This window comes from Anomalospiza imberbis, chromosome 19, assembly GCF_031753505.1.
Source record: "Anomalospiza imberbis isolate Cuckoo-Finch-1a 21T00152 chromosome 19, ASM3175350v1, whole genome shotgun sequence".
NCBI classification, from domain to species: Eukaryota; Metazoa; Chordata; class Aves; order Passeriformes; family Viduidae; genus Anomalospiza; species Anomalospiza imberbis.
In genome coordinates this window covers 2,934,149-2,946,904 of record NC_089699.1, presented here as the reverse complement: position 1 = coordinate 2,946,904, position 12,756 = coordinate 2,934,149, and the positions used below count along the sequence as shown (strand labels likewise).

The following is a 12,756-nucleotide window of genomic DNA, read 5'->3' as shown; positions in this document are numbered from 1 at the left end:
AAGGTGTTCTGCTGTCTGCCTACCATGCCCGTGGCCAGAGGAGGGGACACGCAGGGACACTGTGCCACGCTGGCTCCTCTGGCAGCAGCGTGGGCCAGCGCTGTCTGCTCCTCCTTGGGCTGGAGTTATTTTCTCCTCTCAGGAGATGAGTCAGGTGTGGGGGCAGGTGGATGAAAGGGACGGCACTGGAGATCAAGGTTCTTCGGGCAGTCTGAGGGAAGTGGTGGAATTAGACATTCAGGATCTCCAGGCGTGCTCTTCCGGCTGGCCCCGCTGTCTGTGGAAGGCCCTTTCATCCTCACTGGGGTAATTTTTTGTGTGGCCGGGTAAAGGTGCCTGGAGTGGGACATGGAGGGGGATGTTGCCACTGGAGAGCCTTGAGCTCCTGGCCTGGTCCCTCCTTGTGGCTTCCTGGCAGGAGCTGGGGTGGCTGTGGGCAGCAGTGTCCTGTCCAGAGGACAGGCCATGACCGTGTTTGTGCCCCGAGGTGGCCTGTAGTGGCCAGCCTCAGGGCAGGGGAAACATCCTGGATCTTAAATGGGACTAGAGGTGGGGAGCAGCCTCTGGATGGCCATCCATCCTCAGCCTCTTCCTTGTTCCTTCCACTGTGCCAGCAGTTCATGGGATGTTCCAAAGCTTGAGGAACATTGTGGTCCTAGAGAGCATAATTGGATGGGGAAAAATGTGAAATTAAAGGTCAGAAGCAGAGACGTGGTGTTGGAAGGGCCTTGGAAGTGAAGCTGATGGGATCTTTGGACGTCTGCCCATGTGGAGTTGCCTTCAGCTTTTCAGCTTTTGCTTAATTACTGCACATCCATGTGCATCCTTTGGTGACACAGGCTCTTCCCACACCGCCGGATATTTGAGGCTTCAGGTGTCATCCAGAGGGCTCAGCACCTCTGGGAACGAGGGCCTGCGGCTGCCTGGGTGGTTCCAGAGGGAATGGAGAAGTGTCTCAGAGCATGGGGACAGCCCCAGCTGACGGTGGCTTCTCTTCCATGTGCAGAGATGGGATCCCCCCGTACAGAATTGGGAGCAAGAAGCAGCTCCAGCGGGAAATGCACCGGAGCGTCAAGGCCAACGGTCAAGTTTCTCTACCTCATTTTCCGGTGAGTCCAGGAGGGAGCTGCGGGGTCTGGGTGGGCCATGGGAAGTGCTAGGACTGGGGACAGGCACACATGGAGGGAAGGGAGCAGGGAGGAGAGCATTTCCATCCCAGGGTGTTGCCAGAGGAGAGGTGCTGCTGGGTGTTGGGCAGGAGCCACGTGCTCTCGGCATCGTTCCAAAACCCTGCTTGTGCATGGTCACATCTTGGTCCTTCCTGAAACCACCTGCTCATTAGGAGTTTTCAGGGGCACCGAATTTGTCCTGTTGGTTAAATCTCAAGTGGAGATGTCCCAGTTGGGTCTAGTGGGAGCCTTGGCTCTGACTGCCACCCTGACACTCCTGCGGTGCCGAGCAAGGCTGGGCCTCGTGTGCATCGCTGAGAGAGCTGAGTGTGTGAGCTGGGGGCGAGCAGGAGCTCCCAAAAGAGAGAACTGGCAGCAGATCTGTGCCTGGCTTTGAGGGGATCCGATGCACGGTGCTGCCCTGCTCTTCAAAATTAACTTCCTGACTTGCTAATTCAGTTGACTTGCAGCCTCTCGATTCCTGCAGTGAATAAACTGTTTACACAGACAAGTGTAAACTTATCTTGTCTTGAGATTAATATGCTAAAATTCCTCTTTCTGCTGTCTTAAGCAGCAAGAAGTCATAGATGATATTTCTGGTGGAAGGTCGGGGGGTGGTTTATGTGGTTTTTCTTTCTGGTATTTTTTTTCCCCCTTCCTTCCTAAAGAAAGTTCTATAGCCTGAGCTTGTAAATTAGATTATTTTGTCCCAGGGCGTGCAAATCGACTTTCTCTGTAAGGCAGTGCTTTGATCAGGGACTGAATAGAGCCAGCTTGTGTAAGAGTGACAATTTCCAGCAGAGTGGCCTTTTTCTACCCTCACATCATTTCTGGAGCTAAGTGGTTGCCGGAGAGAGGCCCCACCTCATCTGGTGGGTAGTATGTGAAAGAGTTGGCAGTTCAGCTTTCTGCTTTCGGGGGGGGAGAAAGAGAGAGAGTGGGGGCGAGGAGTGGGGTGTGTGGGGATGGCAGGAGGGAGGGCAGAGTCAAGTGGGTGGTTTCTTTTTCCTCCTTTTTTTTTTTTCCTTTCCTCCCCTTTTCCTGCCATGTTTGCTTCTTTTGGCAGAAATTCGCGTTTTGCCTTTTTATATTCTGCACTTGATTTGGAGATGTTCCCTTTTTCCCTTGATAGATCTGCTTGAGGCAGCCAAGCTCAGCAGTGTAGCACCGCTAGCCTGCAGCAGCTTTCTTCATTTTCTGTACAAAGAGATGGAGGGGGGGGGAAGAGATCTAGGACACTGTTGAGACAACACTACCTCAAAGGTGCCCAGTGTGTAGCCAGGAAATAAATTACCAGCACTTCTCTGATCTGCAACCGTTTGACTTCTTTTTTTTTTTTTTTTTTTTTTTTTCCCTCCTTTCCCTTTTTCTCCCCATCTTATTTTTTTTAATTTCCAACTCCTTTCTGTTTATACTCACTTTATTCCTTTAGTTAAAGTCTCTCTCCCTCCCACCTCAGAGGTTTTTTTTTTTTTTTTTTTTTTGATGTTTGACAACAGTCTTTGAAGATTTTCTACTTCAGAGTAGCTACTGATGGGCTGGTTGTACTACAGAGAGAACAAGCGGGGTTCCTCAGAGTGCGACCAACTGCTCCTGCCGAAGGCAAACGCTGGTGGGGAGGATGTCACTCCATGAGGCCACAGCACTAGCTCATAAAAATCCAGAGCAGACCATGCCTAGTTGCGGTCGTCTTTTCATCCAAACATGGAGACACAACAAGCGTAGCGGGGCCGGCGATGCCGCAGCGGCGAAGCGCCCGCGCCCCGTGCCGCCCGCTAAACATTGCCTTGTGCCTTCTGTCCCCGCTCCTTGTAGAGGACCCACCGGCTTCCCAAGGAGATGACCCCGGTGGAGCCAGCTGCCTTCGCCGCCGAGCTCATTTCCCGGCTGGAGAAGCTGAAGCAGGAGCAGGAAACCATGGACTGTCTGGAGGAGAGGCTGCAGCAGATCAAGGAGGTAGGATTAGCGTTCCCAGAGCTCCGCGTGCCACCCGGCCGGCCGGCGGGAGGGGGCCGTTCCCTGCCCGCGGGGTGGCGGGGGGAACATCCCGGCGCGCGCCTCGCCAGCTCCCGGCCCCTTCCATTCATTCCCTGCCATCCCTTGTCTGGCAGGACGAGGAGAAGGAGGGCGCCGAGCTCCCTGCCAGCCTGCAGAGCAGTCGGGACGTGGCCAACCCCCAGCACCCGCTGTCGCTCCTGCCCTCGGGCAGCTACGAGGAGGACCCCCAGGCCATCCTGGACGAGCACCTCTCCCGAGTGCTGAAGACCCCCGGCTGCCAATCGCCCGGCGTGGGCCGGCACAGCCCCCGCGCCCGCTCGCCCGACCGCCTGCCCACGGGCAAGCTGCCGCCCGGCACGGCCTCGCTGGCCGCCTGCGCCCTGCTGGGCAAGGGCTTCATCACCAAGCAGACCACCAAGCACGTCCACCACCACTACATCCACCACCACACCGTGCCCAAGACGAAGGAGCAGATCGAGGCCGAGGCGGCGCAGCGGGTGCAGTGCTGCTGCCCGGCGGGCGGCGACTACTACTGCTACCCCAAGTGCAAGGGCCACCCCAAAAACACTGACCCCCCTCTCTCCCCGCTGGAACCCTTCGGGTAAGTCACCAGCATCTCCATGGCACCCACCCCAAACGTCACCCATCGTCCCGCTGCGGCGGGGCTGATGGGGACGGGGGCTGACCAGGGCTCGTGTCCCTTTTTGCCACCAGCAGGACGGGGACGCTGCTGAAGAGGCCGGGCCGAGGAGTGGACAGCGTGGCCCCGGCGGCCGGGGACGGGGGGCAGCCCGGCCCTGGTGGGGTGCAGCTCCCGGGGGGTGAAGCGGATCGGGCGCAGAACGTCTGGCAGTGGATGCTGGAGAGCGAGAGACAAAATAAGCACAAGGCCCATAGGTAAATACGCAGCTGTCTACAGCAATATCGCTCCCGGTAAATATTTATATATTACATGGGCTGTCTATTTTTACAATCGCTAAAAACAAATGAGACTCTTTGCTCCTCCGGTTTAATATAAAAGCTGTTCCGCAGAACCAGAAAAACCACAAAAATGTCATGTTTTTGGCAATAAACCTCCTTTCATGTTATGACAGACTTTTGAGAGGGAGCGAGCAGAATAGGAGCTGCTATTAAAGTCATATTTTCCAGCTTTTCTAACCCGACTTCTTCCCTTCCCCAAGCACACAAAGCACAAAGAAGGCCTACAGCTCCGACTGCGCCAAGGGGGCCCCCGGCCGCCACCACCCGTGGGGGACGGGCAGCCACCCCCGCGGGGCACAGCCCGCCCACCCCTTCGTGCAGGACCCCGCCATGCCCCCGCTGACGCCACCCAACACCCTGGCCCAGCTGGAGGAAGCGTGTCGCCGCCTGGCCGAGGTCTCCAAGCCGCAGAAGCCACGGTAACGGCCACGGCCAGGACGGTCCTCGTCCGCCGTGGGGACAAACGGGGCTGGGGGAGCTTTGCTGTGGGTGGACGGGGATGTGTCCTGCCCATCCAGGCAGAGGGACAGCCATGGGGACGTGTGACAGCCTCCTGGCCGAGCCTAGAGGATGAGCCTCTGTGTTCCAACCCCACCCTGCACCGGCACAAATAGTTGGAATCCGAGGCTATTACTTCCACTCTTTTGATGGCTGTAATTTGCCCGTTTTTCCTCTGGGACAGGCTCCAGCTACATACCAAGTGGGGAATTGGACTGGTTATCGTTCATTTGGGTATGGAAGGATAAATTAGCCCACAGCATTTTTAATTCTTCCTTTGATTGTTTACAACATGTGAGGCTTGGTACAAAGAGCGAACTTAACGACCCACAGGAGACTTCAATTAAGAAGATTGTATTTCAACAATTTTTTTCTTAAAGATGTTTTTTCTCTTCCCCCCCCCCTTCCCCACTTGCTTTCTCCCTCCCCACTTCAGATGTTCAACCTCAAATCAGCAGAGGGACCGAAACCACTCCGCTGCCATTCAGGGGGGAAGCTCCCCTTTCTGCAATGCAAGTCTAACGACAGAAGAGTGAGTATTGCACGTGCAGAAAATGAATGGGAAATATATATATAGATATGTAATAATTATATTTTCATTAAATGGATTGTGCTTTGAAAGGAGAGGAAATTCTTATATCTGAAATTTCCCCTTTCAAACATTCTTCTTAAAGGAAGAACAAAACATTTTCAAATCTTGTCTCCGGCTCTTTTTAACTTGCATTCCTGTAAAGTGGACAAAGATTGGATTAGTCTAATTACAGGATGGTTCTTTTAACAAGAAATCTGCTACAGAGAGGTCTAAAATGGCCTAAATAATTAAAGTTTTCTTTCTTACCCTCTTCATCTTAAGCAATGAGTAATGTTTGAAGTCCAGACTGAGCCACCTGACTAGAGCCTTTCATTTTTAATTGGTTGACCTTAAGTCCACCAGCTGTCTTTGCTAGCAGCTTTTTTTCTGAAACCACTCTACAAAGACTTAGAACAAATTAGGAAGACTAAATTACTGCGGACTAACACTTTGTGACCTTTTGACATGCCAAGTGTACATTGCCTTAGAAGCAGTTGTAGATTTGGCTGCATGGTATTCACTAGAGTGTTGCCATTTTGCTGGTTAATATTGTTTTAATTATTCTTTAAGAAGTGTTGCTTGGGTGCAAATGGCAGAATCCAGTTAATTTTATCCTCACTGGGAAAAAATAAGATTACCTGGGTGCTTGAGGTGGAGCATCTGGCAGGGGGTTTACTTTGGGGCCTGGTGGTTGCAGGTGGGTTTGGGCATGAGGGGATGTTTTATGTGAGAGCAGATGAAAAGAGCCTTTAAAATCCTGGGGCTGTAGTCCTGGGGCTCACTGGGGAGGCTGAGCCCAGCCTCCATCCCTCAGCTCCCCCTCTGCCATGCCATGATCCCAAGGGGGAGTGGCTTCAAGCTGAAGGAGGCTGGATTTAGGTTGGATATTAGGAAGGAATTGTTCCCTGTGAGGGTGGGGGGCCCTGGCACAGGTGCCCAGAGCAGCTGTGGCTGCCCCTGGATCCCTGGAAGTGTCCAAGGCCAGGTTCGACCCTGGGGCTTGGAGCAACCTGGGACAGTGGAAGGTGTCCCTGCCATGGCAGAGGGTTGAAACTGGATAATCTTTAAGGTCTGTTCCAACCCAAGCCATTCTGTGATTCCCACTGTGGAAATCCAGCTGTGCAAACACATCCCAACCAATTCCCAGGCAGTACAGGAATATCTGATTTTCTGGGTATTTCTGACAGCATTCACCAGCTCCACTGCTGGTTGGAGTGAGGTGAAACAGCCTGTTCTCAAATGGAAAACCGGAGAGTTTTGTTTGTGTTTTCTGTTTTGCAGTCACAAAGAGCCAAAGAAACTGCCAGTTGTTCACACCTCTCAGTCTGGTGAGCTGGTTGTCACCTATTTTTTTTGCGGAGAAGAAATTCCCTACAGGAGGATGTTAAAGGCCCAGAGCCTGACACTTGGGCACTTTAAAGAACAGCTGAGCAAAAAGGGAAATTACAGGTAAGAATGTGTGATTTGTTTGTTCTTTAGTGTGTTACAAGTCAGAAGAATTAGCAGAGTTTTGCAGGGCCACGGCAGTGACACTTTGGATTTTCAGAGGCTGTGGATCTTCTTAGTCTCTTCCCACTCAAAGCAGGAGCAACGTGGAGATGGAGAGAGGAGCCTTGGCTGTAGGGCCACCTCCTCCCTTCCACCCCAACCTTTTCCAGTTGCATTAGGACCTGTGCTGCAGCCCTTCTCCAAAAAAGATTCAATAGCAGGGAAGTGTGGGATGGCTTTATGGCAAAGGCACGGAGCAGTGGGATTCAGATTCCAAACTGGGGTCAGTGTTCACCTGGGTGCTGGCCTCCTGCTTTGCCTACTGTTTAACTATTTCATTTTGGATTATTTTTTGCAATGGTGTGGCCATAAATGGGGTCAGTGATGGGCTGGGATGGTGCTGCTGAGGGACGTGGAGCTGGAGCTCGCTCCCTTTTCTCTTCATCACAGGGGAAAAAAACCTGTGCCCTGCAGGGAAAGCTCCACCAACAGTACCCAGTTCCTCCTCAGAAACACCTGCTGCTCTGGTTTCTAGCTCCCATCTCCCAGTTTAACCAGTTTGCTGCTTCCTGTGCTCAGTTTGCTGCCTTGGCTCAGCTGTGGCTGGAGCTTCACATTGGCTTTTTTGGCTGCCCTTTCCCAGTGGATCTGGGCACCCTTGGGATGCTCTGTTGGCCACTTCTCCTGCAGGGTGAGCAGGACAGGGACACTGCAGCTTTTTTTTTTTTTTTTTTTTTTTTTTGAATTTGCACTGAATTTGGTGGTGCTTCAGAGAGCTGTGTGTCCTGCCCTGTAACTGGCAGCCTCTGATTTAACCTGCAAATGTTCATTTTGCTTTGGTACAAGGAATTCCCAGCTTGCTGCCCCATCACTGGCCTCTCTCTAGGTGTGGAAAGTCCACCTGTTCAGGCCAGGGGTTGGTGACTCTGGGCACTCCCAGGCTGGGGGATGCCAAGCTGGGATCTCTCCATGGCTTTTGCACAGTGAGGCTGAAATATTCCAATTCCTCTCCAGACCATTTTTGCAGCCCACCCAGCTGCCATCGGATGGCACCAACCAGCAAGTGCATCCAACCTGGGCACCCTGCAGGATAATCCCTGGGCTTCTGACACCCTTGTGCCATTTTCTAGCCCCTAAAGCCCATCCCACTGTGCTCCTCCTCATTTGCAGACCAATTTCCTTGACCTCAACGCTGCTGTGCCACTGCCCAGTGGTAGTCCCAATTCCTCCCCAAAAAACCCAACTTTTTTATTGTTTGTTGGTTTTCTGTGACATTTTTCATGTGATGCCCAAGTGCAAGACTAGGCTCCTGAAACCTCTGTGGCCCAAAAGCCCCTCCAGGTGCAATTATTTGTGCCTTGTCGGACTGTAATTACTTTAGAAAATGTTTTTAAGTGACTGACAAGGATGAAACAATGTTTTGCTTAGATCTCACCCCTTTACACCTGGGTAAAGACAATACAGAAATTTATAAAAGGAACTTGGGTATGTGCCCAGTATTTTATCTTGCACAGACACAAGGTGAAACTAATTACACAAATGTGTGTACCTCCAGGGAATCATTTTGATCTAAGCTTTGACTTTTGGCTGGACTTTGAGTGAAACTGCGGGTGACCTTCAGGGGAGAGGTCCGCAGTGCCCGGAGTAGCGTGTGTGTTACGGGGAGGCACTAACTAGGCTGCTTTGGTCACATCTGGCATTGATTTCTTTTTAAGGCACATTTAATAAGCATGTCTTTGAAGCCCTTGCCTTTCATTTAATGCACAAAGACATGCAGAAATGCTCCACTCTCCAAATTCTTTATTGATTGGATCAGTTTGCGAGGCGGGTACCTCGGGCTCCCGCGATGCCAGAGCCCCGCCGGGGAAGCGCTGCCTTGGCTTTCCACACCCCCCCCAAAAAAAAAATTAAAAAAAAAAAAAAAAGGAATTAAGCAGTGATTTAATACTGATGGCGTTAACAAAAAACAAACATACACGCACAGAAAAAAGTGGGTGGTGTCGGGTAATCTGGGGATGGCAGTGGTTCAAGACAGAGCTGCAAGGCCGGGCCCGCGTGCCTCGATTGGTGCCAGATGTCCCAAAAAATAAAATTTAAAAAAAGAAGAAAAAAAAAAAAAAGGAGCAAAGCTTGCCACATAAAATATGTTTCAATGGAAAGCCCATTGCTGAGCAAATAGGAGCTGAGTGACTTGTTTGAAGATGTTGTGGGGGTGGATTTTTTTTTTTTCTTTCTGCTTTGCCTCCTCCTTTTCTTATTTTTCCCCATTTCTCTGCAAAATAAGGTTGTAATTATGTAAAAGGTCATAGTGTGTTTTCTCAAATAAAAATTTTGTAAACACAGCCAGGGCTTGGGGAGGAAGTTCTTGGGAAGAGCGGCTGTTATCTGGACAGGGGAGAGGGAAGAGAAAGTTCTTTGTAACTCATTCAAACTTTCCTTGGGTTTTTTGGGTTTATTTCAAGGCTGCTGTCCTGGGGAGTTGTGGCCTTGACCTGCAGCATGGAAGCTGGTGGGAGTTGGGCTATTGACTTCCCTGAGTGCAGGCTCTGAAGGACTCAAATAATATGTTTTTTCCTTGCTGAGCCATTAAAGATGCAACATGTGTCAATTCTGCTTAGAAAGACTTCACAAAAATACATCCTAACCATACCTGGACTAATTGAGGTGGTTTTATCTCATTGACTGAAAAGAGAGCTCTTTTATCCCCCTACCAAAATAATGTCCCTGAAAATAAAGAGATATTTCAAAAATGCATCATAAAACAAGTCACTAAATAAAAATGCCTGATTCCAATGCCCTGCTGTGGCTCTTCCAGTTTTAGTATTAAAAGTGAGCTTCATTTGATCTCCTTTGCCATCCTAAAGAAAATAATAATTACAAGCCCCTTTCTCCCTGACAAACATCTGCCAACCCAAGTTGTCTGGAAGCTACAGGGGTGGGGTTAGTTTTATATATTTTTTTTTTAATTTTTTTTTTCATATAGATACATATTTTTTTCTTTGTAATCCATCTGCTGGAATATTTTCCATCCCTGGCAATCAGATGGCAAAGCCCTTTTCCAAGGGAAAGCAGGAATCTCCAAGGAGGTGTTGGGCGGCAGACGGACAGACTCCCTAAATGCTACCCCTCTGAATGGAAGCCCTTCATTTGTGCATATGCAATTAAGCAGCCTTAGAAGGAAGAAAGCTCCAAACGGGATAAAAGGAACCTTTAATCAAGAAGCTGAACGGTCTAATTCAGGATAATAGAGGGGTCCTTACTGTTTGACACAGGAGGGGTGGGGGTGCTTTTTGTCTCTGCAGCGTTGGCTTCATGATCTAACGACCCGGAGCAAAAGAGCAGGAATGCAGGACACTGCTACTTGACCTCCTGGTGTCACGGCCCAGGGGCTGGACCAGGCTCTCTCAGAGTGCTCCTGAGCCTCGGGAAGCAGAGCAGGAGTTTGTGTCCCTTAGCTTGCACCCAGGAATGGGGTTGTTCCAAGTCCAGGATGTTTTTTCCAGCAGGATCACCGCAGAGTTTCAGCTCCTGCGTTGCAGGAAGCTGGGATGGTTTGCTTTTCATCCATCCTTTTAATAACAGTTGCTAATTTTAATGTTGGGCTTCAGCTTTGAAACAAGAAAACACATGAAAGAAAGAAGGTGGGGAGAGAGGGGAACCTTAAAAATGCTTGGCTTTGAATTCCTGTTTATTTATTTTTAAATGAGATATTTGACCAGAAATCACCGCGCTTTCTAATTTTCTTTATGGCTGGCGATACCACTGCCAGTGTGTGTAATCTGCTCACTGGAGAAGCTGTTGTCACCCCTGAGGAGCATTCACAGCCCTGCTCCTTTCATCCCACCCCATCCCTGCAGCCCTGGGGATGCTTTCAAGCCACCAGACTCGAGCACCCCAGAGGTGTTCCTGGAGGAACATCCTCAGGAGGGAGAGATTGGAAACACTGTGGTTATAAAAGAACCAGCAAAGCACCCTTTGCCTTTTTACCTTTTGATTTATTTGGTTTTTAACCCGTGTTTTAATTCTCTTTGCCACAGATACTACTTCAAAAAGGCCAGCGACGAGTTTGACTGCGGGGCGGTGTTTGAGGAGGTTTGGGAAGACGAAACCATCCTGCCCATGTACGAAGGAAGGATCCTCGGGAAGGTGGAAAGGATTGATTGATGGCATCTGTGTTTCTCAAGAAAGCTTAACCTAGGAAAATCTTTGGACACACAACAGTAGTGATGACAAGGAAAGAGGAGGAAAAAAAAAAAAACAACCACTCTGAAGGAAAAGTTTTGAACCAATGAAGAAAAAAAAAGTGAAGTCTATGAAGACTTTGCTGAATTAGCCTTAGAGGAAAAAAATGGCATTTATTATTCATGAGTTGGGTACTGAGATGATAAAAACCCTGGACTATTTATTAGAAACATGACCACTGTTGGCTCTTGGAGATGCAGACCGTGTTTGAGAGACTTCCATACATAATATATGATTTCCTGGGGATCTGAAATCTATGGACTAAGAGAAACTGTGTATAGCTTACCTTAACAGTAATCCTTATTGATATTTATTGAACAGTCTGTTTTCCCTTAAGTCCAGTTTTTGGATATGCTGCTTTAACAATGGAGAGGAGAGGGGCTGGGAAGTGGGGTGAGGGGAGGAAGGAGTATTTTATTTTTTTACGTTTTCCCACTATCTAAAATTTAGGAGTTTGGCGATGAGCACATTTTTTTTTTGAAGGGGGAGAAGGGAAGGAGTGAGGTCATGCCCAGTATTTCTCCGAGTGAAGATAAAACTTTCCTAAAGAAATAATATTATTAATAATAATAATAATAATAATGATAATAAAAGCCGAAATAAAAATCCATTCACTTAGAGACCGGTGCATTTTAATCTATGCTGCTCTAATTTGAAATAAAGGTCTTAAGCATTAACTCTATTTAGATGCAATATAACAACAGCAACAACAGCCACAGGTTATTTTGTCCATGGATTTTGGCGGGGTGAGGTTTTTGCCTTGCTGCTCTTAGTGGTTTCCAAGGTAGAGCAAAACCCCGAGCCTGGGAGGGCTGTGGAAGGAGCCATCCCTTTCCCATGTCCGTATTCAGCACTGCACGAGGTTAAAAGCCCGTGTGGATTCCACAGAGCTAAAGGTTTTTAGCTGTTCAATGTTAGCACTACTTGTGTTTCAAGGCTGTGTAACTGCGACAGGGCGTGTTCAGCTCGGTGTGGAGCGCGTGAGTCCTTGTGTGGTGGGGTTTGGTTGGGGTTGTTTTTTTTTTTGGCTGGGTTTTTCTCTGCCTCACCTTGAGCCCCCACAGGCCGTGGGAGATGTGGGAGAAGGCTCTGGAGCTCTGTGGGGTGGGGTTTTTGGGGCAGGACAACCCTTTGCCGAGAAAGACCTTGCATTTCAACAGTTGGGTTTTGTGTTGATTAAGTTAATCTGTGCAGTCTGTTTGCCATTGCTACTTTGTGTAAGTCTGTATATATTGTAGAAAACGTATGGTGGAAATATTAATACACTATCTCTAGTGTTTTTTAAATTTAATCAGTACAGTACCTGTGCCTGCATGGTGTTACAGACCATGCTTCGCCCTATATTCAGGGTTCAAGCTTTCCCTTGTTTGTTTAAGGGGTTTATGTATAAATATATTTTATGCCTTTTATTACAAGTCCTGTACTCATGACTTTTGCCATGGCATTTTGTTCTACTTATACTGTAAATTATGCATTATAAAGAGTTTCATTTAAAAAAAAATTACTTGGTACAATAATTATTGTAATTAAGAGATGTAGCCTTTATTAAAATTTTATATTTTTCAAATTAATATTGTCTTGACTTTTTTTTTCACCCTTAATGCCTTAAAAGGGTTTTTTCTCATCTGTGGTGGTAGCTGGAAAGAGCTGGTGAGCTTCGCTGCTTTGGCAGGGGCTGGAGGCAAGGCAAAGGCTGGAGCTGCGCTTGGGTGTGAGGATTAAATAATTTACAGCTCCTTCAGGTAACTCACCTGCAAATTGAACCTGGTCTTGTTTCCAGGCTGCGCTGCAGAGCTCACCTGATGGCCT

General features: G+C 48.9%; 1 protein-coding gene across 3 annotated transcripts in view; it reads left to right on the top strand.

Annotated features, from left to right (window-relative positions):
• Positions 1 to 12,518, top strand: part of AXIN2 (axin 2) — a 51,526-nt gene extending 39,008 nt beyond the window's left edge. For 2 of the 3 annotated variants that reach the window (XM_068210015.1, XM_068210014.1), the window contains exons 4-11: positions 1,007 to 1,109; positions 2,985 to 3,125; positions 3,281 to 3,768; positions 3,882 to 4,064; positions 4,349 to 4,567; positions 5,083 to 5,178; positions 6,499 to 6,666; positions 10,743 to 12,518. In XM_068210015.1, coding sequence (XP_068066116.1) covers positions 1,007 to 1,109; positions 2,985 to 3,125; positions 3,281 to 3,768; positions 3,882 to 4,064; positions 4,349 to 4,567; positions 5,083 to 5,178; positions 6,499 to 6,666; positions 10,743 to 10,869 — 1,525 coding nt within the window. In that variant the 3' untranslated portion in view covers positions 10,870 to 12,518. The remainder of the gene's footprint in view (positions 1 to 1,006; positions 1,110 to 2,984; positions 3,126 to 3,280; positions 3,769 to 3,881; positions 4,065 to 4,348; positions 4,568 to 5,082; positions 5,179 to 6,498; positions 6,667 to 10,742) is intronic. The other variant, XM_068210016.1, reaches the window with a different exon arrangement.
• Positions 12,519 to 12,756: the final 238 nt, after the last annotated feature.